Source organism: Euleptes europaea, chromosome 15 (assembly GCF_029931775.1).
Source record: "Euleptes europaea isolate rEulEur1 chromosome 15, rEulEur1.hap1, whole genome shotgun sequence".
Classification (NCBI taxonomy): domain Eukaryota; kingdom Metazoa; phylum Chordata; class Lepidosauria; order Squamata; family Sphaerodactylidae; genus Euleptes; species Euleptes europaea.
The window spans coordinates 33506363-33531924 of NC_079326.1; the positions used below are offsets into that span (position 1 = coordinate 33506363).

At 43.3% G+C, this 25562-nt stretch overlaps 1 protein-coding gene across 7 annotated transcripts in view; it reads left to right on the top strand.

The window, feature by feature from the left end:
• SLC4A10 (solute carrier family 4 member 10) overlaps nt 1-25562 on the top strand; it is a 204729-nt gene that overhangs the window by 163121 nt on the left and 16046 nt on the right. For all 7 annotated transcript variants that reach the window (XM_056861658.1, XM_056861656.1, XM_056861662.1 and 4 more), the window contains 7 exons: nt 8386-8491; nt 15727-15888; nt 18342-18455; nt 19467-19628; nt 23450-23701; nt 24500-24568; nt 25370-25543. In XM_056861658.1, the coding sequence (XP_056717636.1) occupies nt 8386-8491; nt 15727-15888; nt 18342-18455; nt 19467-19628; nt 23450-23701; nt 24500-24568; nt 25370-25543 (1039 nt within the window). The remainder of the gene's footprint in view (nt 1-8385; nt 8492-15726; nt 15889-18341; nt 18456-19466; nt 19629-23449; nt 23702-24499; nt 24569-25369; nt 25544-25562) is intronic.

Consider the following 25562-nt stretch of genomic DNA (forward strand, 5'->3'; position numbering starts at 1 on the left):
TGCAATTGTGAAACTTATTTTTGTTATTTGCATTTATTCATTTAGATGCTTATACCCTCTTTTCTCAACAGTGAGAACCCAAAGAAGCTTACAACTTTATTCCCCTCTCTTCCATTTTATCCTCCCAACAACTGCCCTGTGAGGTAGGCTAGGCTAAGAGTGAATGGCTGGCACAGGGCCACCCAGCAAGCTCTCATGGCAGAGTGGGGATTTGAACCTGGGTCTTACAGATCCTAATCCAAGTCTAACCATGACTCCATGCTGTGGGTAGTGAATTATGATAATAAAGGTCTATGAGAGGAGATGGGTCTGGGTGGCCTCACATTTTGAAGTTATCAAAATTATTGCTGTTAAGGTCAGAAGGTAATGTGACTGGGGAATTGAGCTATCAAAAATGGGGAGGGGCTGTGGCTCAGTGGTAGAGCATCTGCTTGGCATGCAGAAGGTCCCAAGTTCAATCCCTGGCATCTCCAGTTAAAGGTTCTAGGCAATTAGGTGATGTGAAAGACCTCTGCCTGAGACCCTGGAGAGCCGCTGCCTGTCTGAGTAGACAAGACTGACTTTGATGGACCAAGGGTCTGATTCAGTATAAGGCAGCTTTATGTGTTCATGTAATCTCTGATAGATTCAGTTATGATACATGGAAACCACAACATTCTCGTGGGCAAGGATGAGATTCAGTTCCTGCCTGAGGTATGTTATGGCCAGCATCTTACTGCTAGCCAAGACACATAAGGGAAACTTTCTCACTCTGGAAAGCCCTTCCAGATATGTTTTTTTTTAAAGGTTTTGTTCAACACACACAAACTCCTGGCTTAAGAAAAGTCAAGTCCTGAAATAGCAGCAGAAAATCAGGGCCACTCTCACCCGCTCCCTGAGAGAGCAGCAGTGAGTCATCCCAACAAAATGCATGTGTCTGTGACTAATATATAAATTATTGCAGATGGAAAAAATATAGATGTGGAAAATATTTTTCGATCTCCCCTTCTGAGAATCGAACAGATGCTGCTGCCTTATACCACTTGTTAGTCCATTTGGGTCAGTACTGTCTGCTCATACTGACAGTGGCTTTCCAAGACTTCCTCGAGGCACCTGGTTGGCCACTGTGTGAACAGACTGCTGGACTTGATGGACCTTGGTCTGATCCAGCATTTACGACCAACAGCAATGTAGACCAGGCTAGGTGCACAAATCAGTGCTGAATAATCTCACATATCCCCTGACTTTCTAATCTCAGAAGTAGGTAAGGGCCTCCTGTGTTGGAGGCCGCTTGTGAAGTTCTTTGCCTGTGGCCTAGTGTTTGGCAGCAAGTCATCAGCAGTGAAAGAGCACACATGCTCGCTTGGCCTTGTGCCAAAAGGTTTCTGGGCTGTGGCTTGGCACCACGCATGGGCAATTCGGAAACATGAGGCTAAAAAAAGGAATAAAGGCAATGCTCTCAGAGTTGGTTTATTTATTTGAAGCTTTTCTGTGCCACCTTTCCACCCAAATAAGGTCCCCAAGGCAACAGACATCAAAACATGTCAATATTAAAACAGCATTTAAAAATAAAGTATATATAAAATAACTCATCAATTCAATAAAACATATAAATAACAAACACATAACAGAGAGGAAGGCCAATACCAGTTAGTGGGGGGACACCAAACTAAACAAAGAGGTCTTCACCCGCTGGCAGAAGACAATGATAGAGGAAGATAGAGTTTAGCATAAGCATTGTCATTTACAGCTTGCAATATGTGTGTGTGTTTATAGTACAGAAAAACAAAATTTGGTTATTGAATTTTTGTGTGTGTTTTACATGGCACCTGCTTGGAGTATGTATATAAAGAAGAATACATTCTGCAAAACTAAACAGTATGATCCGCAAAAAAACTAAAAGCCTGTATCAATATTAAGTGCCATGTTTCTACTCCCTGTCTAATAAATCCTTGCCAAGCACAATCCAATCTTATGTTATTACATGCATGTGCATTCTAATAAATATATTAGCATTTGATCCAGAGAACTGTGAGCAGAAAGAAAATAGTTGCGTGTAACCACTTTGTTAACACTGGTTCACACAGTGCTGTGTTTGGATCGTAACTGTTGTTGTGTTTCTGCTAGTGGGAGCACACACAGTTGTACAAGGGGAAGAACTTAAGGGATTTATGTTCTCATCTCATACCAACACTCTAGCATAAAGCAACCGTTTTGCCAGACTGGCTCAAGCCATTCCACCTCCCTAAGTGGGCAGAAGTGGTAACAGCACAGACAGGGGGTCCTCTTCCTATCCTTGTTGCTGCCTTTGTGGGGTTCAGGATTGGCTCCAGGCTAGGACAGTGCTTTTTTTTGGGGGGGGGGGTCTCTAACCTGTTCTCAGCTGTTCTTGTCACTCTCCCTTTTTTATGGTTATGAGCAAAGGAGAGACTCAACTTGAGAGCCGGCGGGTTTTGAGGTTAGAATGTCAGACTAGGATTTGGGACATCTAAGTTCAAATCCCCACTCTGCCATGAAACTCACTGAGCAACCTTGGACCGGTCACTGCTTCTCAGTCCAGCCTACCTCACAGAATTGTTTTTATATGGATAAAACAGAGGAAGAGAGTTGTCAGGTGCTTTGGGTTCCCATTGGGGAGAAGAATATCTAAGTAAACCTTCGGAAGGCACTGCCTCGCTCTTAACATTCAGGATGGGTGATGCTTTCATATTTCAGTATGTTTTCATATCCCAGCTTTCATGAATAGGGTTGCCAGCACCAGAGTAGGAAATACCTGGAGATGTTAGGGGTGGGGCCTGAGGTAGGTTGCCAACCTCCATTTACTATGGCATTGAAGTCCCTCCCCTCCCCAAACCCCGCCTTCCTCAGCCTCCACCCCAAAAACCTCCCACCAGTGGCGAAGAGGGACCTGGCAACCCTAGCCTGAGTAGGGCAACATTTGTAGAGGGGAGGGACTCATTAGGTTATAAAGTCATCGAGTCTACCTTTCAAAGGGGCCATTTTCTCCAGGTGAACTGCTCTCTATTGCCTGGAGATCAGGTAAAATAGCGGGAGATCTCCAGCCACCACCTGGAGGTTAGTGAAAAAAGACAGTGGTATAGTGCATATAACAACAGTGGTATTTATATCTTAACCACTCAAAATAAATGAATGCAACAAATTATATGCAGTGTATAAGGCAATACACAACTTAGGCATACAAGTCCAATTAGGACACAATTGCTGAAATGTATGTACAATGACAACATGAATAAAATTAATTCATATTAATTCAGCATCTTGTGGTTCCGGTCTTTTCCAGAGGTGTACTTCTTTACAGAGTTCCAGGTAAATCTCTGTTTCGGCTTAGAAGCCTTCCTCAGTGATCCAAACATTAAGCTAAATGGTGAATGCAATTCTCATGATATTCCTTTTTTTGGACGTGTCCGTATATAAGAAACAATACGGAACTTTAGGAGTTCGTCCTTACTGGAAGTCTATGGCTCGCAATACGCTGCTATACTATGACTCCTTTCACCCGTCCATTTTGAGAAACAATCTTCCCTATAGTCAATTGCTCCGACTTAAGAGGAATTCTACTCAGGAATCGGACTTTGAACGGGCAGCTCAAAAATTTAAGTTAGATCTAAAACAGCGGGGATATCCTGAGGAGATTGTACAACAAGCAGCCAGAAAAGCACGGCGCAAACCAAGGTCTGATTTATTTTCTTCAGTTCCTACACAACCTTCCTCATAACTTACTTGTGTACTGCAATATACATTGATGTCTCCTCTTATCAAGCAAATTTTGTATAGACACTGGCATCTAGTACAGCATTTGCCAGGCTGTCAGGAACTACCACGGATTGCATACAAACGAACCCGGTCCTTTAAGGACGTTTTGGTAAGCAGCGTGCCGCGCCCTTTAACAAGCTCTACCCTGCCTAAAGGGAATTTTAGATGCGGTTCGTGTCAAAGCTGCAAATTCATGTTGCCAGTCCGTAAAATAACTAACCCTGTAACGGGCCGTAATTTTGTGATAAACAGTTTTAACAACTGTGATTCCAAATACCTTATTTATGCCATTAGATGCAAATGCCAACATTGGTATATTGGAAAAACGGGTAGGCAAATCAAATATCGAATCAGTGAACATCGATCCAGGATCAGGAATCACTTGTTAGAAGAGCCCCTGACTCAGCATTTTCTTGAGAAAAATCATTCTGATGAAGATTTGTCTTTTTTCGTGTTATGGCGTTTTGTTAAACAGGGTAATGATAAAACTGATATAGAGTTATTATTGAGAAGGCAGGAATCCAAATACATCCAACTTTTTGATACTGTACATCCTAATGAATGCTGCAATTGATTTATCTTGCTATTTGTAATTTATGACTCATGACATGTCTGTATCACTGTAAGAATCATGCTCAGTTCTAATTGCTTGTAACCATGCATGTAAGGTACTGTTTAAATACTTAATGATGACATAGTTCTTTGGCCAATGCGTAAGCTAAGTACTAACAGCTAGAGTGTGAGTATATGAACTATTTTTTATATGTAAGCAAAAGTTTCTAAGTTGTATGCCATCATGCATTATATTATTTATATATATGTGTGTGTGTGTGTGTGTGTGTGATTATAATTATTTAGTGGTCCCTGAGGAAGGCTTCTTAGCCGAAACAGAGATTTACCTGGAACTCTGTAAAGAAGTACACCTCTGGAAAAGACAGGGACCACAAGATGCTGAATTAATATGAATTAATTTTATTCATGTTGTCATTGTACATATATTTCAGCAATTGTGTCCTAATTGGACTTGTATGCCTAAGTTGTGTTTTGCCTTATACACTGCATATAATTTGTTGCATTCATTTATTTTGAGTGGTTAAGATATAAATACCACTGTTGTTATATGCACTATACTGCTGTCTTTTTTCACTAATTAATTTACAGCAGGCTAACCTTAGTTTGCCAAACCACCTGGAGGTTGGCAACCCTATTCATGAGGCAGAACTCACTTCTTCAGATACAATAGGAAAAAGAAACCCCTTTACCTCAGTTTTATAGAAAGGGAGGGGGAAGGGAAGAGTTGAACAGCGAGAGGCTAATGTAATAAAGCTCAATCTGGTTAATCTCTGAAGTGCCACCAGACTTCTTTTTTGCTTTGTTACAAAAGACTAACACAACTACCTCACTGGAAATACCTAGCTAGTGTCAAGGCCTCACTGACTTTAGACCAGTCAATTTGCAGCCTAACCTGCCTTACAGGATAGTTGGGAGGATAAAATAGGAGGAGGGGAGAGTGAGGTACTCTCCTGAACTCCTTGGAGTGGGATAAAAGTGTTCAGAGTGGTAAACTGCAGTACTGCAGACCAAGCTCTGCTCACTACCTGAGTTCGATCCCAACGGAAGTTGGTTTCAGGTGGCCGGCACAAGGTTGACTCAGCCTTCCATCCTTCCGAGGTCGGTCAAAGGAGTACCCAGCTTTCTGGGGGTAAAGGGAAGATGCCTGGGGAAGGCACTGGCAAACCACCCCGCAAACAAGGTCTGCCTAGTAAATGTCGGGATGTGATGTCACCCCATGGGTCAGTAATGACCTGGTGCTTGCACAGGAGACTATCCTTACCTTACCCTAATAAATTCATATTGCCAATGTTATCAATCATGTTGTTTATATACTGCTTTTCCATCCAAAGGATCCCCAAGACAGGTCTTAATTCTTATGGAAGAGGGAGAATTCAGATATAAGGGGATTGGGGCATAGGACTGTTTGACTTTGTAAATACACTTAAGATACTTTTTGTTGCCAATCACAAAATGCAGCTTTAACTTCTGTCTCCCAACCAGTCTTGCAAATACTTTTTTTAAATGCTGTAATTATAAACTTTTTTTAAAAAAGGCCAAAATGCAGTGATAGCTATCTGGGCCACTGGGCTACATAAACATTTGACAAGCAAGGAAAACCTGATTTTTGGCCTGCTGTCTCATTGCGATGACCTTTTCCTTCCTCTCTCGTCCTTGTCTGTTAATAGGTTGCCATGGCAACCCTCTTTCCCCTCCCCATCCCTTCCCATCTTTGTTCCTCTTTGTCTTTTTTTTTTCATTTAAATGACTGTGAAAAATAATGGGAGAGCCTCCCCAAACGAGACTTTCTGTGGTAGTCCCTGAACCTTTCGGCCTCAGTATCTTTGCTGAAAAGGCCTGCCTCTTTTCTGTCTCATATGTAAATTCTCATAGGAGCGGAAGGAAGAAGCGAAAGCACATATGCTAAACGACACACTGCTATTTACTTCAAAAAGCAGGATTCGGAAATGCGTTTCAATCCTGTCAGTTTCGTGTGGACAAACAAACAATATCTGGTTGGAAACGTAAAGTTCGGTGGTTTGTTCGGTACCTGCCTCCCCCCGTCCCCCAGCACCCTTCATTCCCAAAATGGTGAATTTGTGTTTTCTAACAAAAATAAGGCTTTACCAGAAGTTCCTCCATTATTAGCAGATTATATTGAATAATTTCAGAGTACTTTTGGCATAGTGATATGCATATTACAATCTGTCCCTGACATGTATTTAAGAATTAGGAGCATAACATCCCACTCTCAGAGGTATTCAAGGTGCCAAGTTCGTGTCAGACTGACATGTCAATTCAAGCTGAACACGTCAATGAATGCAGCCGGCCAAGTAATGCCTCTGCTCATCTGCCATTGGTTTCAGTGAGGCTTTTGTGGCATTGTCATGCAAAGCTCATGAAAATTAATGGGGAGGATTCAGACGCAATGCATGAGTTTGGGGCCTGGTGCAAACATGGAATCCGTGCAGGCCCATCCCATCCCAAACACAGAATATGTCACGAATCATGAAATAAAAGTTCCTCTTTTATTTCTGAAATGACATCAATAAACCACATCATAGCCATTTGTTTGCAGCCTGCCCTGAGTTCCAGTGAAGCGGACCACCTCCTTTTGTACCGTCCAGGCCACTAGCTAATATCTTTCTCCCAAGCCCTGCTCTCTGTGCCCCGGCCTTCAGAGGTGACCAGAGACAGGGCTTCTTTCCCACTCGGACCTTGCCTGTGGAAAGCCCTTTCCTTGATACTGGCCTAGAGTTGCCAGGCAAAGCTGGCAACTGGCGTGAGGGTTGAGGACAGGGACATGGAGGAGTTTGTGACACTGCTGACATCACTATGTCACTTCAGGGGAAAAACCTAGAAGTAGCCCCAGGAATTGCCCGAAACGTTACGGTAAAACAACACCTTCTCCTTTTGTCCCCAAACTGAGAAACTGATGGGAGTCCTTTCAGACATTTAATAATCATTTCCCCCCTCCCTGTCAAAGCAGGTGAAACCATAGATTTTAAATGTTTCTATGGACTTTTATGCAGGGACGTTTCCCCACAGTCACCCCCACAGTCACTTGGTACCAACTTGCAACATACAAGGGAGCTCAAGGACTGGGCTTTTGTTAAAAACCAGTTGCCAAGAGTGCTGAATGTACATTTTAGCAAGATGTGTCAGGGCCAAACTGGATGAGTTCCATGAATAGATTTCCCAAATATGTGAGCCAGCGTGGTGTAGTGGTTAAGAGTGGCAGTTTGGAGCGGTGGAGACTGATCTGGAGAACCGGGTTTGATTCCCCACCTCTACACATGAGCAGCGGAGGCTAATCTGGTGAACTGGATTTGTTTCCCCTCTCCTACACACGAAGCCAGCTGGGTGACCTTGAGCAAGTCATTCTTTCTCAGCCTCACCCACCTCACAGGGTGTCTGTTTGGGGAGGGGAAGGGAAGGTGATTGTAAGCCTGTCTGATTCTTCGTTAAGTGGTAGAAAAAGTCAGCATATAAAAACCAACTCTTCTTCTTCTTCTTTTATAGTTGCTTCTGACTCTTTTAATTTTGATTTTTAAATTGCTTGTGTGGAACATTGTACACCCACACATACCCGTCTGTAGTTCCTACATTTAGATGTACATTTTCAAATGAATGTAGAGCTTTAAAAGCAGCTAGGAAGCAGGAAAAAGAAAACCGCTAATGTAACATGGTGTGCTAGGGTCTAAAGAGGGGATGGTTCAGACATAACAATACCATCCCAGGCTATGCTGATCTCATCAGATCTCGGAAGCTAAGCGGGGTTGGTCTTGGTCAGTATTTGGATGGGAGACATCGTGTATGTATTTATACCTTGTATGTATTTTAGAGGCTTTGCTAGTTCACATACATATGTTTGTCCAAGTTCTTCTTTGTTTTATCTAACTGTTCCTGAAGTGACAAAATATGAATCTGGTAGAATTCTGTGTTCTGTGCAACTCTTAAGGGGAACTTGCAAAGACTGGGCTTTTGCCAATATTATGTTGTTCATTTAGCATAACAGAAATTCAGTGCTGTAGTTCCTCAGCTTTAAAAATACAAAAACAAGTACATTTTACCTTTCAGGTGTAATTGTGTGGAGCCAGAAAACCCCAGCAATAACACTTTGCAATACTGGGAATCTAAGAATATCTCCTCCTCTGATGTACCTTGGGATAACCTAACTTTTTCAGTAAGTATGCATAACAGATGACGATGTCATTAAAATCAGCATTATTTTTTTGTGAGCTGGATGATGCTGATGATAATAATAATAATAACAACATGATAATGATAATTATGATGATGGAGGACGTCAACTGTGTCCAATATTGCTTGCAAAAATTTGTTTATCTTTTAGTTTAATAAAACTTTGTGGAGATTATTCTTTTATTGTTTCTAATGCATATTAAAACAAGCTCCTACACCACAGAACACTGCTTAGAAAACTTCTTTGTGTACTAACAGGGAGTATTACTGAGATTAAATCTACATTCATCAAATAACAACAGATTTGACCTAAATTCTACCAGATGGTAAATCTGAAGCTGCCTTGTGTAAAAAGAACATGTAAGCTCCATATTTTTCCTAAAATACTCTCCCAGATGTTCGGGATATAGCGAACAGTTAAAATAGAAGGTTTGTAGACATCCTTGTTTAATATCCCTTTATTGACATCATTGAAGTTCATGACCAGGCAGACAGATAACAGTGGCTTGGTTCCAATGGGGCATTTCTGTAGGCAGAAGAATATCCTCCCATGGAGGGAGATTTTATTGCCTCCCCCTTCCTACTGCAAAATTCCTCCTAAACTGCAAAATTTGGTGGGGGATGGCATCTTAGGGCAACAGTGGGAGGGTGAAAGTGAGAAAGTCGCACTCCCTGGGAAAAACATCTTCCGCCTGCACCGGCGCTCCATTGGATCCAAGTCATGGCCAAAGCAGGAGAAAACTGTCTTCACATTTGCGACTCTTCTTTGATTTTTAGTAGAAGTCATATGGTATACCAATGTATTGTAAAATTTCAAAGAAAGAATTTATACTCAGGATCTCATAGCAGTTAAAGTGTAACTCAGTGGTTCCCAAACTTTTCGCGCCACCACCCCCTTGGTTCCACAAACTCAACCCTAGTGCCCCCTACCCAATCCTATAAAAAGTATTATTCAAAATAGGGGTTTGCGTGACTCACTGAAGAAGATAATAACAATATAATTTCAAAACAGTAACAATTAATTGCACATCTATTCAAAATCAAATTAAAACCTTTTAGTTGAAATTTATTCAACAAAATTGATGAGCTTAATTCAGTAGTACCAGCTCTTCAAAGTCTGGAAAATAATTCTGATCGTTTCCACCAAATTTGCCAGCATGGTGCAATATGTTCATGTTTGGGCCACTTTTTGAAGTTGTCTGTATGGTGGAATGCAGGTATCTGTGTGAAAATTTACCACTTGGAAAGTGAACATTGCACTTGCGCTTTGTGAATACAGAGAGACTAAACTAAAACTAGCTTTACAGGCAGATCAAAAGGTTGCAGGGCAAGTTTTTCCTTCCAACTCCCAGTTTGCAAAAGCCAGCATTCGTGTGTTGATGGAGTTTCATTGCATTCTTGAAAGGGATGCCTGTGCTGGGCTTAGGAGGCAACCCAGCGGCATTGCCTCCACCTGGCGGAGAAAAACCGTGCAATCCTCATAGGGTTGCACGGGAGATACACCAGCAAAAAGCTGGCGTATCTCTGCTTTAAAAAAAGGGCGTTCCTGAGCCAAAACAACTCAGGAGGCCGACTGATGTTGGCCCCGCCCCCGGCCGGTGCCGGAATGCCCCAGGGGTGCCAGAACACCTCCCGGGGTGCCAGAACACCTCCCGGCTTGCCGCCGCCGTCGTCTGTACCGGCGTCGGGAGGCTAGCAGGAGGCTGTGGCGACGTCAAGGCCCAGTGCTGCTGCGGTGGTGCCCGGGGACCAGCTGCCGGGCCTGCATGCCGGTGCTGGGGCCACTCATGCCGGTGTGTGTCTTACGGGTGCCAGCGGTGTGGGCCCCTGTGCCAGCGGAGGCCTTTGTCAGCCTCCTAAGGATTTTCACACGGCCGCCAGCGCAGGTCAGGAATGGGCTGTTAGCCCAACGTTAGCCTGTGGCATGGGGATGGGATGCAGTGTGTAGTCAAACCTTCTGGAATCTGGCTGGCCAAAAATTAGCAGAGGAGGGAATCTCACAGACTGTGTAATGAATCTGTCCTTTTGTGAAAGAAGAGCACATGGTGGGATAAGAAGAAATATTTTTGGAATTCTTTTGAAAAGAGTCAGGTGTCAAGGGAAGATGCTAACAAGATACGAACAGAGCCTGAACAAGAAATTTGGGAACTTTAGGATTATTATGCCTGCCTCTTAGGGAGATAACTTTTGGACCTAGGGTAAGAAGGTCCTTTGCTCAGATGTCAATTGTTGCTCAACTATATGCTTTTTCTTTTTAACCAATGACTACTCAGACAAGTACCATTAATGTTTTTTCTTCTTCGGAGATTGGTGATGTGGTAATTCCATACCCACTCAAAGCCCAACTCAGCTCACACCAAGATAAAAAGAGAAGGCAAGGGGATGCCTGCTTAGCTCTAAATAACTTTAACAAGTGATATTTTCAAGGTTTCCTTCATTTCTATGGTAGTTTGGAGTACGTGTGTGTGTGTGTGGGGGGTGATTCTTAACTTGAAGAAAAGTCTTGTAAGAAACAGAAAGACAGGATCTGTTGCAGGTCACCAGATAAGAGTACTTCTAAACTCCTGACTTAGAGTGGCAACAGATAGTGATCCTAACTATCCCAGGCAGGAAGAGGGACAGTGGAATTATGCTGAATTTGTCATTGAAGTCAAGCAGTTTGAGATGCAGCCTGGCTGAGTAAATCCACATCTCCTGTTATAGAGCATGGTCTTTCTGCAATCTGTTCTCAAGAGCAAAGTAAAATCAAGTCAAGAGCAGACAAAGTTTAGCCATAGCATCTTCTGACTCTGTTAAGAAGTGCCTTGGAAATACTGGAAGTTGCTATGCCTAAAATCCATCATCAATATGTCTAATTCTCAACCTAGACAAATCTGATAATACTGAAATCTGCAGACTAGACCCATGAACAGACAAGACACATCTTTCTACAAACCTGAAAAATGCCTCAGGTTTGTAGAAAAACAAAAAAAATTAAGTTGGAAGGTTAAAAAAAAACCCAAATAATCAAAGGCACTCCTGTAGCTTTAAGAAACAGATACCCTCAGGGGCTGTTCCTAGGCAGCCACAACAGTTTTGCCAGAATTCTAGGCTTGGTTTCTGTCAGTAAAAGGCAGGGAACTGGGTCATGGCCCTTTCCAGCGGTGTTTTGGCCTTTGAAGGAGATGTTATCGAGACCAGGGTCAGCCGCAACCATTGGGGGACTTGCTACCACCTGGCTTGCATGTCTCACTCAGGCCTCACTCCTTGCTACTGTTCAACAACAGTCACCTCACAAAAGCCAACTTGGTGTAGTGGTTTCAAACTCGGATCTGGGTGACCCAGGTTTGAATCACCACTCTACTATGGCAGTTCACTGGGTGACTTTGAGCAAGTCATACACACTGAGCCTAATGTACCTCTCCGGGTTTTATGAGGATAAAATGGAGGAGATGAGAATGATAACCTACTTTGGGTCCCTGTTGTGGGGAAAAGTGGGATATAAATGAAGTAAATACATAATAAATATAGCTGAAGATTGGGGCCTGTTAACAATCAGAGCCCTCTCTATTTCTTACAAAGATATTCCACTGATTCTCTTAGGTTATCCGGGCTGTGTAACCGTGGTCTTGGTATTTTCTTTCCTGACGTTTCACCAGCAGCTGTGGCCGGCATCTTCAGAGGAGTAACACTGAAGGACAGTGTCTGAAGGAGACACTGTCCTTCAGTGTTACTCCTCTGAAGATGCCAGCCACAGCTGCTGGTGAAAAGTCAGGAAAGAAAATACCAAGACCACGGTTACACAGCCCGGATAACCTACGAGAACCAATGAACTCTGACCGTGAAAGCCTTCGACAATATATTCCACTGAAATGCTCGAACATCTAGCAGGATCCCTAGAGTAAAGAAGGAATGTGAGACAATGACTCCCTTTCCTTCCCACAGTCTTGTTTTTTTACAACCAGGAACCTTTCAGTTTTTCTTCTCCCCCCACCCCCGCCTTTTTTTCCTGGAAGTTAAACACCCAAGACCTCCAGTTCACATTTGTAGTCTCAGAGCTGTGCCCCCTTGCAAACTCACACTAATGCAAATTAATACACCTTATGCTGTCTGTCACCCTGAATGAAACTGAAACTACCTAACTGGGGGGGGATCACTTATTTCAAAAAATAGAATGGCAGCTTTGTTGGAAATCTCATTGGAAGCCCATGGACTGGGACCTGATCTGATGAAAGAAAGGAAAGCCTGATTTGATTGCAAAATCTGATTACAATGAATTTTGAAATGATCTCTTGTTTCCTCAGATTCCTCAGTGACACCCACAGTACTCTTTGATTAACTAGCCACATTCACGTAAATGCAGGACCCAGAGCATAAGGGCAGGGCTCTGAGGAGAAACTGCCAGAGCATGATCGAAATTCCTTTTGCTACCTTCTAAATTCCTCATAGGCTTACCTCCGAAGAAACCCTTACCAGATAAAACGTGGTGAGAACTCAAGTTAGGATGTAAAATGGCAGATTTTGTTTTTGGAATATAAATTAAAGGGGTTTATTAGTTAATGCGGTTGGATATTTCCTCAGTCTATTCCTAAAGAGCTCTCTTTACAAATATTTTTTTAGCCAAAATACAAAGGATTTTGTGGAGTCTATTGCCACCTTGTGGCAAAAGAAAATCTTCCTTGAAACTAGACAACCAAAGGGATTATTTGGATTCCTCTAATCTGTCGTTTTACATAACATAGGATTTAGAATATGATCTTCAAACTATTTACTTGGCTCTAATCCAGAGAGAAAGGTTTCCGGATTATAATCGGCATAAGCCTACAATTTTTGTGAGTAACAGTGCAATCCCTTGCAGAGTTATACCCTTATTCCATTGAAGTCAATGGGTTTAGAAGGGTGAACTCAGCTTGTGACTGCACAGTGCGCGTTACAGTTGATTGGAGAGAGAGAGGGAGAGAGATCGGAACTAATTTCCCCTAAAATCCTCAAACAGTTGGATGTTAAGTCAAACAAAACAAAATTGCTATGTAGAAATACAATGGCAGGTATCCAGCCATATGCGGATTTTCTAGAGCAGGATTTCCTGATTCCCTCTCCTGCTGTAGACCACTAAGCCCCAAAACATTTTGATCCTAGGGTTCAGCACACCCTCGGGGACAGAACGGGGTGGGGACAAAGTAGAGGTCTACCATGGCGAGAGGAGTTGGCGGAGATCACTTGTCCTTCTTCCACAAATGGAAGCAGGAGGAGCTTCATGGTTGGCTGTGGTGGAAAGTGCTGTCAAGTCTCAACTGACTTATGGTGACCCTGTAAGGTTTTCAAGGCAAGAAACATTCAGAAGTGGATTGCCATTGCCGGCCTCCGCTTCATGACCCTGGTATTCCTTGGAGGTCTCCCATCCAAATACTAGCCAGGGCTGACCCTCCTTAGCTTCCGAGCCTGACAAGATCGGACTAGCCTGGGCTATCCAGGTATATGCTAATATATCCATATACTTCAGCCAGTGAAAGGAGAAGAACATAATCAAGTATTCAAAATTATTAAATAAGTGTAAGCTCTGTTTAGGGAAAACGTGTATTGTGTGGTAGCCAATATTCTCGGTAGATTTATTTTTGCTGTATGGGTTTGACCATCATTATATGATGCACTGATAATTGTGATCCAAAATATACTTGCAGAAGACAAGAACCCACATCCCTATGTTATGTATTTATTTATTTTATTACACTTTTACCCTGCCCTCCCCAGCCCAGAAGACTATAAAACGTATTTAAACCAGCACTTCACCAATGTCTCTGTGCACACTGGCTGTAATGCTGAGGTTCTGAGTGGTTGTATTCAAGAGATCTACATTTGAAGTTCTGCTGTAATATTTCCTGGATACGCACACGTGACATAAAGCTTCACTGTCTTGCATGAGCAAGTGACACTTGGTGATGGCTGAGGAAGACTGTGGAGGAAGTCCTTAGTGTCCTAAGCTGACTTTAAATGGTTTTTAATTGCTTGTATGTGGCACGATCTGGTAAAGATCCCTCAGATCTGTTCTGCTAATGGTAGTGCTTTCCTTGGGTACAAGAAACTTAACCCGATGCAAGAAACGTTTCCATCTGTGGAATAGCTTCTTGCACCAGAGGAAAATGCCCACATTAGCATGATAGACCTGCAGGATCCAACCCACCAGTTTAAAGATCCTAATGAGCAATTTTATCGTCATGTACAACAGCTACAAGTATTGTGTACAAATCAAATATTAACATTTTGAAACAGGCATCAAGCAATAAAAATAGGGTATTCAAAAGCTGAGGTAGAGGAGGGGCATTAAAGATAATCCTTGCCTGGGGCCCCGTGTGGCTTACGTTTGCCTGTTCTTATGCATGTTGGACTTCATGTAGTAGCTACGCATCTAGCATCAAAATCTTAGTAGAGCTATTATTGAGGCAGAAGACCTGGTTATTGTTGATTTCTGCTTCATAACTGCTTCTGTGCTTATGTAATGCTTTTAGTTCTGAAGTAGCTTTACATTTTCTTAGTTCTTCCAAAGGTAATGGAAAGAAAGGTGTGGTAATTTACATGACATAATCCACTTCAAGAGGGTTTTTTTTTTTTTGCTGTGTCTATAAAAAGCCTAGAAATAATTTTGATAAAGACTATGATGTTTCACACATTACACACAGCAGCCTCCCTTCGTTTGCTAATAAATGTGCACTCAACATGCAGAGAGAGACAATTTCTAGATGCCTGACAAGTGTCTACATGGTGTATATGTTTCAAAACATGTTTGTCACACTCACAGGCTATGTTTTTTTGAAGTGTGCAGTCCTAAGGACTCTTTCCACTGCATAAGCCCGATAGAATAACATAGGACTTACTTCGGCTGAGGATTTCTCCCTTATATGTGTACCCTGAAAATGTATAAAATAAACAGTGTTGTATAGTGTTTTGAATATTGGACTGGGATCTGGGTTCAAATCCCACCCTGCCACCACCCTCTCAATGGTGACCTTGGACCCTCCATTTTCTCTGAGCGTAACACCTCCCAGTACTGCTGTGAGGATAACACATGGAAAGAAGAACCATGAGCTCACTGAAGGATGGTGAGACAAAAATGTTCTTGGATAGATTTGGATATTTCAAGTGAACCTCAACAGCAACAATGAAATGATTGATCCAGTCTTGTTTATCTATCGTATTTTCAGTCACAAAGAATATAAAATGTGTCTTTACTTTCCATGTTAGCAATGTAGGTGGTATCAAGGGACATTTATAGGACGAGCCTGTGGACATGATGGTCCTTACGTCCCAGATGTTCTCTTCTGGTCAGTCATCTTATTCTTTTCTACAGTTACAATGTCATCCACACTGAAGCAATTCAAGACCAGTCGCTATTTCCCGACCAAGGTAACCAGAATATTCTTTTGTTGTTGTTGTTGTTCTAATATGAATCTTGTTGCTAACACAGGATAATCTGTTACTCCCATCATTAATAACTGACTTATAATTATTGGCATTAGTGGAGTCAGAATTATGTTTTATAATATCTGTTTTTCATTTATCAATAATGGCTTGGATCCTACAACACCACTCTGTTAATGGCAGGGCTTTCATTCGACAGAAGAGTCCCGTGTGCTGTCGGAAAGCTTATTCTTTAGTGGAGGAGATTCCTAGGATTCAACCTAATGTGTTAATATTTGGGAATGCAAGGTTGAGGTTCTCCTGAGAGAGGAGAGAATGTGTACATCACTGCTTCTTTCTCATTTGATTTAGCATAGAGCAAAATATCTCAAGCAGTCAGCTGAATCAGGAATGGCAATGTGTGTTACCATCGGATCCTAATGTGTACAAAAAAACCCCTACTCTGACACAATACAAATTTAACAATTCCTTAGACATTTTTGCACTTGCAACCAAAAGTCCAAACGGTGCCTCCCCACTGTGAACTTCAGCTCATTTTTAATGGCTGACGGAGATTAAAACAAAATGTGTTCCCTTCTGCCTGCTGAAGCTGAAAGGCCTTCGTGGTAAGGCCGCCCCTGCAAATCACCCACTCTGTGCGCTGTGTGCATAACTCCTGCTTAGCACCTGCCTGAGCTTCTTTACTCTGCCACAAAGCTCATTTCTCAAAGAAGCTGTTTTCTAGTGCTTTAAAATGGCACTGCCTCGTGTACTTTGCAATATACAACAGCACCAAGGTTCAACCAGCCCTGTTCAACCAGCTGAAATGACTTGACATGTTAAATTTTAAAAGAAAAACTTAACAAGTGGAAGCTCTGCTTTATTTCTTTGTTACGGCCCTAATTGACTGTCAGTTTTAAATGCATCAGCCATGGTTATGTGTTGCTAATCAATATGGACAACTAGTAGGCGTGCCAGGCCCCGTAGCTCCACCAGTGGGAGCTTTGCGGGGCTGCGGTGCGCGATGCGTGAGTGCGGCTGGCACGACACGCACTCGCAGCTCGCGTGGCACAGACGCTCTAGCGATCTTGGCCGAGGTTGCCAGAGCGTCCGCGTTGCTTCCGGGTAAACCCCAAAGTGACGCGTGTGCACGCGCGTGCACACACTGCCTGCCAGCCCTCAGCTGATCGGCGGGCAGCCCGGTGGATTGGCGGGATTTTACCCGCCACCACCGGGCACTTGGCAACCCTAACAACTAGGCTTATTGGGTCTCCCACTGCGGCCTCAGTCCTCCCAGCATCCCACCAGTGTTCAGCAGGATAGCGGGGCGGGGGGCGGGGGGAGATGGGAAAACCCATCATGCCAATGGTGTGACGCTGCTTCGAGTTCAAACTTGGAATTGAGTCACCACATTGGCATTATACTCTTCTGAAAACTCTATGGGTTTAGATCCTATAGCGTCATGCCGACACCGTGGCAACTTGTGCTGGAAGTGACATCATGCCATTGGCACAATATCTTCCCCCCATCGCCGCCCCCCTCCCGCCTTCCCCCTCCTTCTTCTGTTGGTTTCCAGTGGCTGGCACCCCAATGGAGAGCTGTGTTAAGGACACTGTTTCTGTAAGTCCATGTAAATTGTAACTCTGCACTGTTACTTCTTCAAAACAGGGCCAGCTCCAGTTTTCAGAGGGTCTTGGACAAATGCTCTCCAGTGTGCTGCCAGGCTTCTTCCACTCCCTCTGCCTCCCCCCCCCCCACCCAGCTTATCTACATATCTGTCTGGAGTCAGAAAGGCAGGACAAAAGGGAGTCAGAGATCCACTGTTCTGCTCTCTCCATTGTTTCTTGGACCAGGAAATGGGAGGCTGCCCCAGAGGCCTCTGTGACATTGCAGGGGCTTCGGGAACAATCTCCAGTTCTCCAGTGAGAAGCCACAGACATGGGATCTCTCATCTGAGTATGGCTGTCTTAGAGTTTTTCCCAGGCCTCACTCCTAACAGGAACTGAAAGCTTATCCCAGAGGCCCCTGCCACATTCTCCCATTTCCTGGGAGCTGGTGGGCCAAGCGTCTCTAGTCAGCAGGGGTCCACGGCAGTTGCATGGGCCTGAGTGGGCAAGTCTCCAGGCACCCCACCAGATGCCCCACCCTTGGATGCTTGCTTCGAAGTACTCATCCTTGATCCACACAGCTCAAGCAGTACTTGCACTTTCCACTTCTACTTTTCCCCTTCCGAAGAGATGATCAACAAGAGGGCTTTGGGACAGTTTGCATACTCTTTAATGTTTCTAAATGGGAGGAAGGAGGAAGTATGCAAGGAGGAATTATGGTGGCAGGGACTTGTATGCCATAGGCTTGTGTTCATGGCTCAGTCTGGAGATGTACATACATCTCGGTAGATTAGGGTGTTCTGTTTAAAATGTGTTTCTTCTTGCCACTGACAATGGGCTCGGTATTTCTAGGTACGGTCCATAGTGAGTGACTTTGCTGTCTTTCTCACCATCCTGTCCATGGTATTAGTTGACTATGCCCTTGGGATTCCATCACCAAAGCTTCAGGTTCCCAATGCTTTCAAGGTAATTCCAGATCTAATTGTACTACTCTACTCTGTACTATGTTTTAAATGACTGAAAGTTATTTTTTTCTGAAACAAATCAACATGTCACCAAGTTAAGCATAAATAGTATGACTGTCACCATTGATTTTGTTCAAGTGGAAGGAAAATTCAGAAGGGTCAAGCTGAATTTGCAACCGCTGTAGAAAAAGATATCACTTGTAGACTAATCTAATCAGAGATTAGATGAGCAACTGCAATGAACAGAGCCTTCTTGGCTGTGGCTCCCTGGTTATGGAAAAGCCTTTTGCATTAATTTGCCTGGTGTCAAGCCCTGTGAGCTTTCAGCACCAGGTTAATACATATCTGTTTTCACAAGCTGATTGACTGTTATATTGTGCATGTGGATTATTTCCACCTTTGTTTAGTCTCCCTATTTTCAGTGTTTATGTGAGGCTGCTAGGTCCGGCTGATTCTTGTATTAATATTTTAAGATTTTTTTGTTACCTGCTTTTATTTTATTCCTCTTTCTCCTTTAATATTACCTTACTTTTTAAAAAGAACTTCTGTTGTATTTTAAAAGTTCCTGGGCCGTTTTGGTTGTTTTATATAATGAGCTATACCATTTTACTTGCTTATTATATTTTTGGGTTTTATTTTAAGCCACCTCGAGAATAAAAATTGGCAAATAACATGGGATATAAATGAATAGGTTTAATTGATGCATTATTATTTCCCCCATTCCCAGTGCTTTCCCCATTAGCCTCTCCCCCAGTCTTGGACTGCCAAGATATTGTGTGGCAGAATTTGATGTTTTTGCTAAGGGTTTCAGTGAAAATTTTGCTACCTCTCATAGGCAGACGTACAACGAGTGTGACCTACTGTACAATATAGTGGTTTTAACTTGTAATTGGAACGTGTAATTTTTACCATTTTAGAGGGAGTATACGCTTGTTAGGTTGTCTCACAGGCCTCTACAGATGTTCCATGCAATTTTGGTTCAATGACCTTCTCACTGCTCTTCTTCTCCTAGCCCACCAGAGATGACCGCGGCTGGTTTGTCACACCGTTGGGACCCAACCCTTGGTGGACCGTGCTAGCTGCTGGAATCCCAGCTCTGCTTTGTACAATTCTGATATTTATGGACCAGCAGATTACGGCTGTTATAATAAATAGAAAAGAACACAAGCTAAAGGTAAGCCAGTAGAGCCAGTGTGGTGTAGTGGTTAAGAGTGGTGGTTTGGAGTGGTGGAGTCTGATCTGGAGGCATCTGCCTCTGCACCATGGCCAAAGTTTCTGTGGTTCCTGCCCTTGTCCGTTTCTGATTCTTTTCCCGCTTCTGCTGCTATTGTGGAGAATGGGGAACTGTACAAACGAGGCTTCAGATGGAAGGGTCGGGTCCCAAGCCACACATTTTTTTTCAGTAGCACTTACAGATGGAAAAATAGAGCAGGGTTCATCACTTTTCCGATCAAAATTTTGGAACTAGTTCCAAAGACAAGCTTGTCTGCATCCATGCCCAGATTTCTGAGCCTTTTTGGAAAACAGTAACACAGTCTTAAAATCACATTAAAAATGCATTTGCAGCCATTTGTGGCTTATTGGTTGCTTTGAATATTTTCTGTGTTCTCTTTTTCGTTGTTGTTGTTTTTGGAGGGTTTTTTTATTTTTTTTATATATTTTTTGCCCTCTTTGTCAGTCTGGCTGCCTGTGTCAATCCATAGTGTTTTGTGTGGTTCACTTGACAGATGCAGGGAATTTCTGCCAAGTTTTGAAATGTATTTTTCCCCCACAGTGGCATGTGGGTGTCAGATGGTCTTCCTGGCTGCCCTCTTGCCTTACTGCATATTCATTTTTTTTGCTGGGGTCTGATGTAGCATCATCACCTGTTGCCTTGCTTCCTTTGCCTCCCATATGTCAGTTTGCTCAGGCTTCTGTGCAGAGAGGAGGGGAAAAGCTCCCCTGCTTTGTTGAGAGATTGGTGGAGTCATGAATATACTTTCCCTAAAATGTGTCAGGAGGTAAAAAGGTGTCTCTGGCTTCAGTCCACCCACCACGTTTAAGAGGCACACTTGCATTTAGAGAGCCGTTTCTGTCCCATTTGGTTTCAGCAACTTTAAGGAGAGGTGTTCCAAGATGTGTGGCTTGCGCATTCCATTTGTGTGAATGTCACTCATCTTCATTGGGGAGGGGCCATGGCTCAGTCGTAGAGCATCTGTTTGGCATGCAGAAGGTGCCAGGTTCAATCCCCGGCACCTCCAGTTAAAGGGACTAGGCAAGTAGGTGATGTGAAAGACCTCTGCCTGAGACCCTGGAGAGCCACTGCTGGTCTGAGTACACAGTACTGACTTTGATGGACCAAGGGTCTGATTCAGTATAAGGCAGCTTCATGTGTTCTGTCCATCCCATTCCTTACCATTGCCCTTCTGCTTTTATGGTGCTGGGGACTAAGCACATCTAGATAGCTTTTTTGCACAGCCTTGCCCAATTTCCATCCTTATTACACCCCACATCCAAGATGGCATTTGTCTTTGCAGGTCCTGTGATCCTCAGTTTAGCCTTTTTGGTGTTCAAGTGAGACTCCCTCATCCTTCTTTTGCCAGCAGAAAAGCTGGTTGGATCCACTCCGAGCATTATTTATTTATTTGGAAATTTAGTCCCCACTTTTCTCCCCAGTGGGGACCCAAATCCACTGACAATATCATTCTTTTGTACTCCATTTTGTCATCATAACCACAGCTCTGAGGTATGTTAAGCTGAGAGAAAGTGACTGGCCCAAGACTACTGAGTGAGCTTCCATGGCAGAATGGGGATTCAGAACTGTGCCTCCAAGGTCCTGGTGTGACACTCCAATCATTACACTTTGTTGGCTATCATGACAGAAGTTAGAAATGGGGGCTATTTTTCAGCAAGTGTGGTATTCCCACTCCTTTATGATGTGACTCCTGCCAAAGTTCCGTCTTCTGTACAACCCTTAGCTTTAGTCCAAACAAAAAATGGGCCTTACTAGTCTAATGTAAGTGATGAAAATATACAGATGTGGGGATTGCTCTGAGCTTGCCTCTCCATGCCCCTCATGTAAATCTTTATTACATATATTAAAATTAAACATTCATGTTATTAAATATTAAACATTTCACTCAGGCAGGGTAGGAATATAACACCAAAAACCGAGTGGAATATTGTGCAATATAGCATTTTGACAATGTCTCCTGTATTTTATCTATTTTACCACTGGAGTAAAAAATCACCTCAATGCTGTCACAATATATGAGACAAATGGAGAAAGGCATGAAACCCTACAGAGCAACTGAAAGCCAGTGTGGTGTTGTGGCTTGAGTGTCAGCCGAGGATCTGAGAAACCCTTTTCAGATTCCCATGAAGCTCATTGGATGGCCTTGTACCAATCTATCTCCCCACCCACCCCCACTTCATAGTGTTTTTGCAAGGGTAATATTTCGGGGCCCGATCTCTTTGGATGTCAGAAGCTAAGCAATGTCGGCCCTGGTAAGTATTTGGATGGGAAACCTCCAACTTCCAAGGAATACCAGGGTCGTGATGCAGAGGAAGGCAATGGCAAATCATCTCTGTTAGTCTCTTGCATTGAAAACCCTGCAGGGTCGCCATACATCAAATGTACACCATGCTTGGAGGAAACGTATGATAAAAGATGGGACAAAAAATCAACCTCATTAAAGCTGGTATACATGTGGGAGTTGAGAAGACGAAAAACAAAAATTATAATCCTGCTCCCATCTTTTTTCCCTGGTCAAAGTTAACACCAGAATACAGCAGCAGCTTCTGCCAGGCCTACAGGGTGGCTTTATATCAGCTGGCCTCCCTTCCCATCCCCCTTCTTTTCTCTTTGCCTTCCCCTTTCTTTCCTTCCCTTTCCTTTTTGCTTCCTTTCCCCCTCCTTTTTGGTTTTCTGTCTCCTTCACATTGAAGCAGTATTGTCATTCTGGCCTGCCACCTTGTGGGAATACTTTTTTAGGCTTTTATGGTTTCAGTTGTATATTAAATTGCATTTATGTATGCATATCACATATTGTTCACCACCCTGAGCCCAGCTTTGCTGGGATAGGGTGGGGTACAAATCAACTCAAATAAAAACAAATAAATAAAAATAAAACACAGTCTGGCAACCCTACTCACAATTTAAGTTTCTCTATTAAAATGCACGGGACAGCCCTGGAAAGCAAGGGAACGCTGGATAAGCCTCCCTCGGGGAATCTGTGGCATAAAAAGAGAGAGTGTTATTGTTCATTTAGGAGCGTGACAAAGGCTCAAATCCAACACAAACATATTTGTTACAGCACAGGAGAAATAAGGCGAACAGCTACTGCCTCATACTTGCCTAATTGCTTGATTCGTTTCTCACAAGTAGGGTGCGAGGTCCCTCTTTGCCACCAGTGGGAGGTTTTTGGGGCAGAGCCTGGGAAGGGCAGAGTTTCAGGAGGGGAGGGACTTCAATGCCATAGAGTCCAATTGCCAAAGCGGCCACTTCCTCCAGGTGAACTGATCTCTGTCAGCTGGAGATCAGTTGTAATAGCAGGAGATCTCAAGCTAGTACCTGGAGGCTGGCAACCCTACTCACAAGCATTGTTAAAATGGTTGTTTATTTGGAAGGCCTTCTGCCTCAAGTACTGACGAATGCTGAAAAGAAGCAGAAGAAGAGTTGGTTTTTATATGCCGACTTTCTCTGCCACTTAAGGGAGAATCCAACCGACTTACAATTACCTCCCCCTCCCCTCCCCACAACAGACACCCTGTGAGGTAGGTGAGGCTGAGAGTGTGTGACTTGCCCAAAGTCACCCAGCTGGCTTCGGTGTAGGAGTGGGGAGACAAATCCAGTTCTCCAGATTAGCCTCCGCTGCTCATGTGGAGGAGTAGGGAATCAAACCCGGTTCTCCAGATCAGACTCCACCACTCCAAACCACCGTTTTTAACCACTACACCACGCTGGTATTATTGCTTCTGTCCAGATAATGTTATCTTTTGTTTGTTTTTTAACAGAAAGGCTGTGGCTACCACCTCGACTTGCTGATGGTAGCTCTCATGCTTGGCGTCTGCTCGATTATGGGACTGCCCTGGTTCGTTGCTGCTACTGTCCTCTCCATTTCTCATGTGAACAGCTTAAAGCTGGAGTCGGAATGCTCTGCTCCAGGAGAGCAGCCCAAATTTCTTGGCATCCGGGAGCAAAGGGTGACGGGGCTCATGATATTTGTGCTTATGGGCTCATCGGTTTTTTTGACCAGTGTTCTTAAGGTATGCCACTCTGGAAAAAAATGAATCGTACACATAGGTACACTTGATTTGCAAATGAACAGACACCTTGTGATACATTTTTGCGTTGCCCCCTTTCCTCGTATCCTATCTAGACAACTGTTCCTTGGAAGAATACATGCTTTGCATGCAGGAGATCCCAAATTTTATACTAGGGGTCCAGCTTTTAAAAAAGGATCTTAGAGGACTACTGCTGTTTGGAATAGACAATACTAGATTATGTAGGCTAGTGGCCTGACTCAGTAGATGGCAACCTCATATACCAGTAGTCCAATTGCACTATTCTGGAGGCACTCATTGTAAGGCCTACATGCCAGGTGTGAGCCATCACCCCTTCAGATTATCAGACATTGGCTCTAAATATCAAAATATTTTCACAGGGATCCAGAGCCTCATGCCATAAGCTCCAGGTTTTCTCACTTTTATATTTATATTGGAAGGCTTAAAAGGGGACTGGACATGTTCATGGAGAAGAGGGCTATTCATGGCTACTAGTAAAAAGGGATACTAGTCATGATGCTTTCTTATTCTCTCCAGGATCAGAGTAGCATGCCCATTATATTAGGTGCTTTGGAACACAGACAGGATGGTGCTGCTGCAGTTGTCTTGTTTGTGGGCTTCCTAGAGGCTCATGGTTGGCCACTGTGTGAACAGTCTGCTGGACTTACTTAACGGACCTTGGTCTGATGCAGCATAGCCTTTCCTATTTTCTTATGTTCTTGCTATATAATATGTCAGCCCCAAAGATCAGCTTTGACTTTTCCCTTTTCCTCCCAACAGTTTATTCCCATGCCAGTGCTTTATGGTGTATTCCTTTATATGGGTGCCTCTTCTCTCAAAGGAATTCAGGTACAGTAGAGGATGTGAACCATTTTGGTCCTTTTTGTTACCCCTTTCTGTTACTATTGCTTGCAGTTTACATTGCTTAGAAATTGAAACAACACAGCCTAAAGGGGTTTTTACTGTGGGGGGCCGACCAGGAGCATTGAGGAGACACAGGTTACACTTGCAGCAAGCCTATACAGGAGGAAAATAGATCCCGCAGTTAATTCTGCTGTAGAATTAGGCCTACAGTCCTGTCTGCCTCTCCACCCCTGTGAATCACTCCCTTCTGAGTTCAGTAGGTGAGGAGCCGAGCCAAAACAAGTTATAAAGAATCACAGGTCTTGTAGAGTAAAGCACAGTCTTTAGATTTGACTTAAGGTGCACTTGACTGAAAGACTGGCTACCGTGGTTTTAAGCCTGTAGTAAATGTAGCACTTAGGTCTGCCACATGTTTATTATCATGTTTCTATCCCACCGTAAATGTGCATTTTTGTAGGAGAGAAAGGCGGGATACGATTTTTGTAAATAAAATAAATATTTTTTCACACATTCATTCTCTGTTCTCTCTATTCTGGATACTTTGTATTCAAAACATGTATCTGTATCAGCAAATATGTAGCTTTTTGTGGAAACAGACAATCGTCTTCTCTTGGAAGGAAAGCTGTGATGGTCACTGAAGGTTTACAATATTTATGGTTGATAACACCCCCTCCTTTTTAGAGTACATCATTCTTGCTCTTTTCAAGATCTCATTGTATAGTGATCAGTAAAGCAATGACCCCATTTCAGTGCTGAAAATCAAACCATGTTCTTTTCCCATGGCAGCTCTTTGACAGAATCAAGTTGTTCTGCATGCCTGCCAAACACCAGCCGGATTTCATCTATCTGAGGCATGTTCCTCTTCGGAAAGTCCATCTCTTCACAGTAATCCAGCTGAGCTGCCTTGTGTTGCTGTGGATTATCAAGGTCTCAAGAGCTGCTATAGTGTTTCCTATGATGGTATGGGCCTACACGCAAT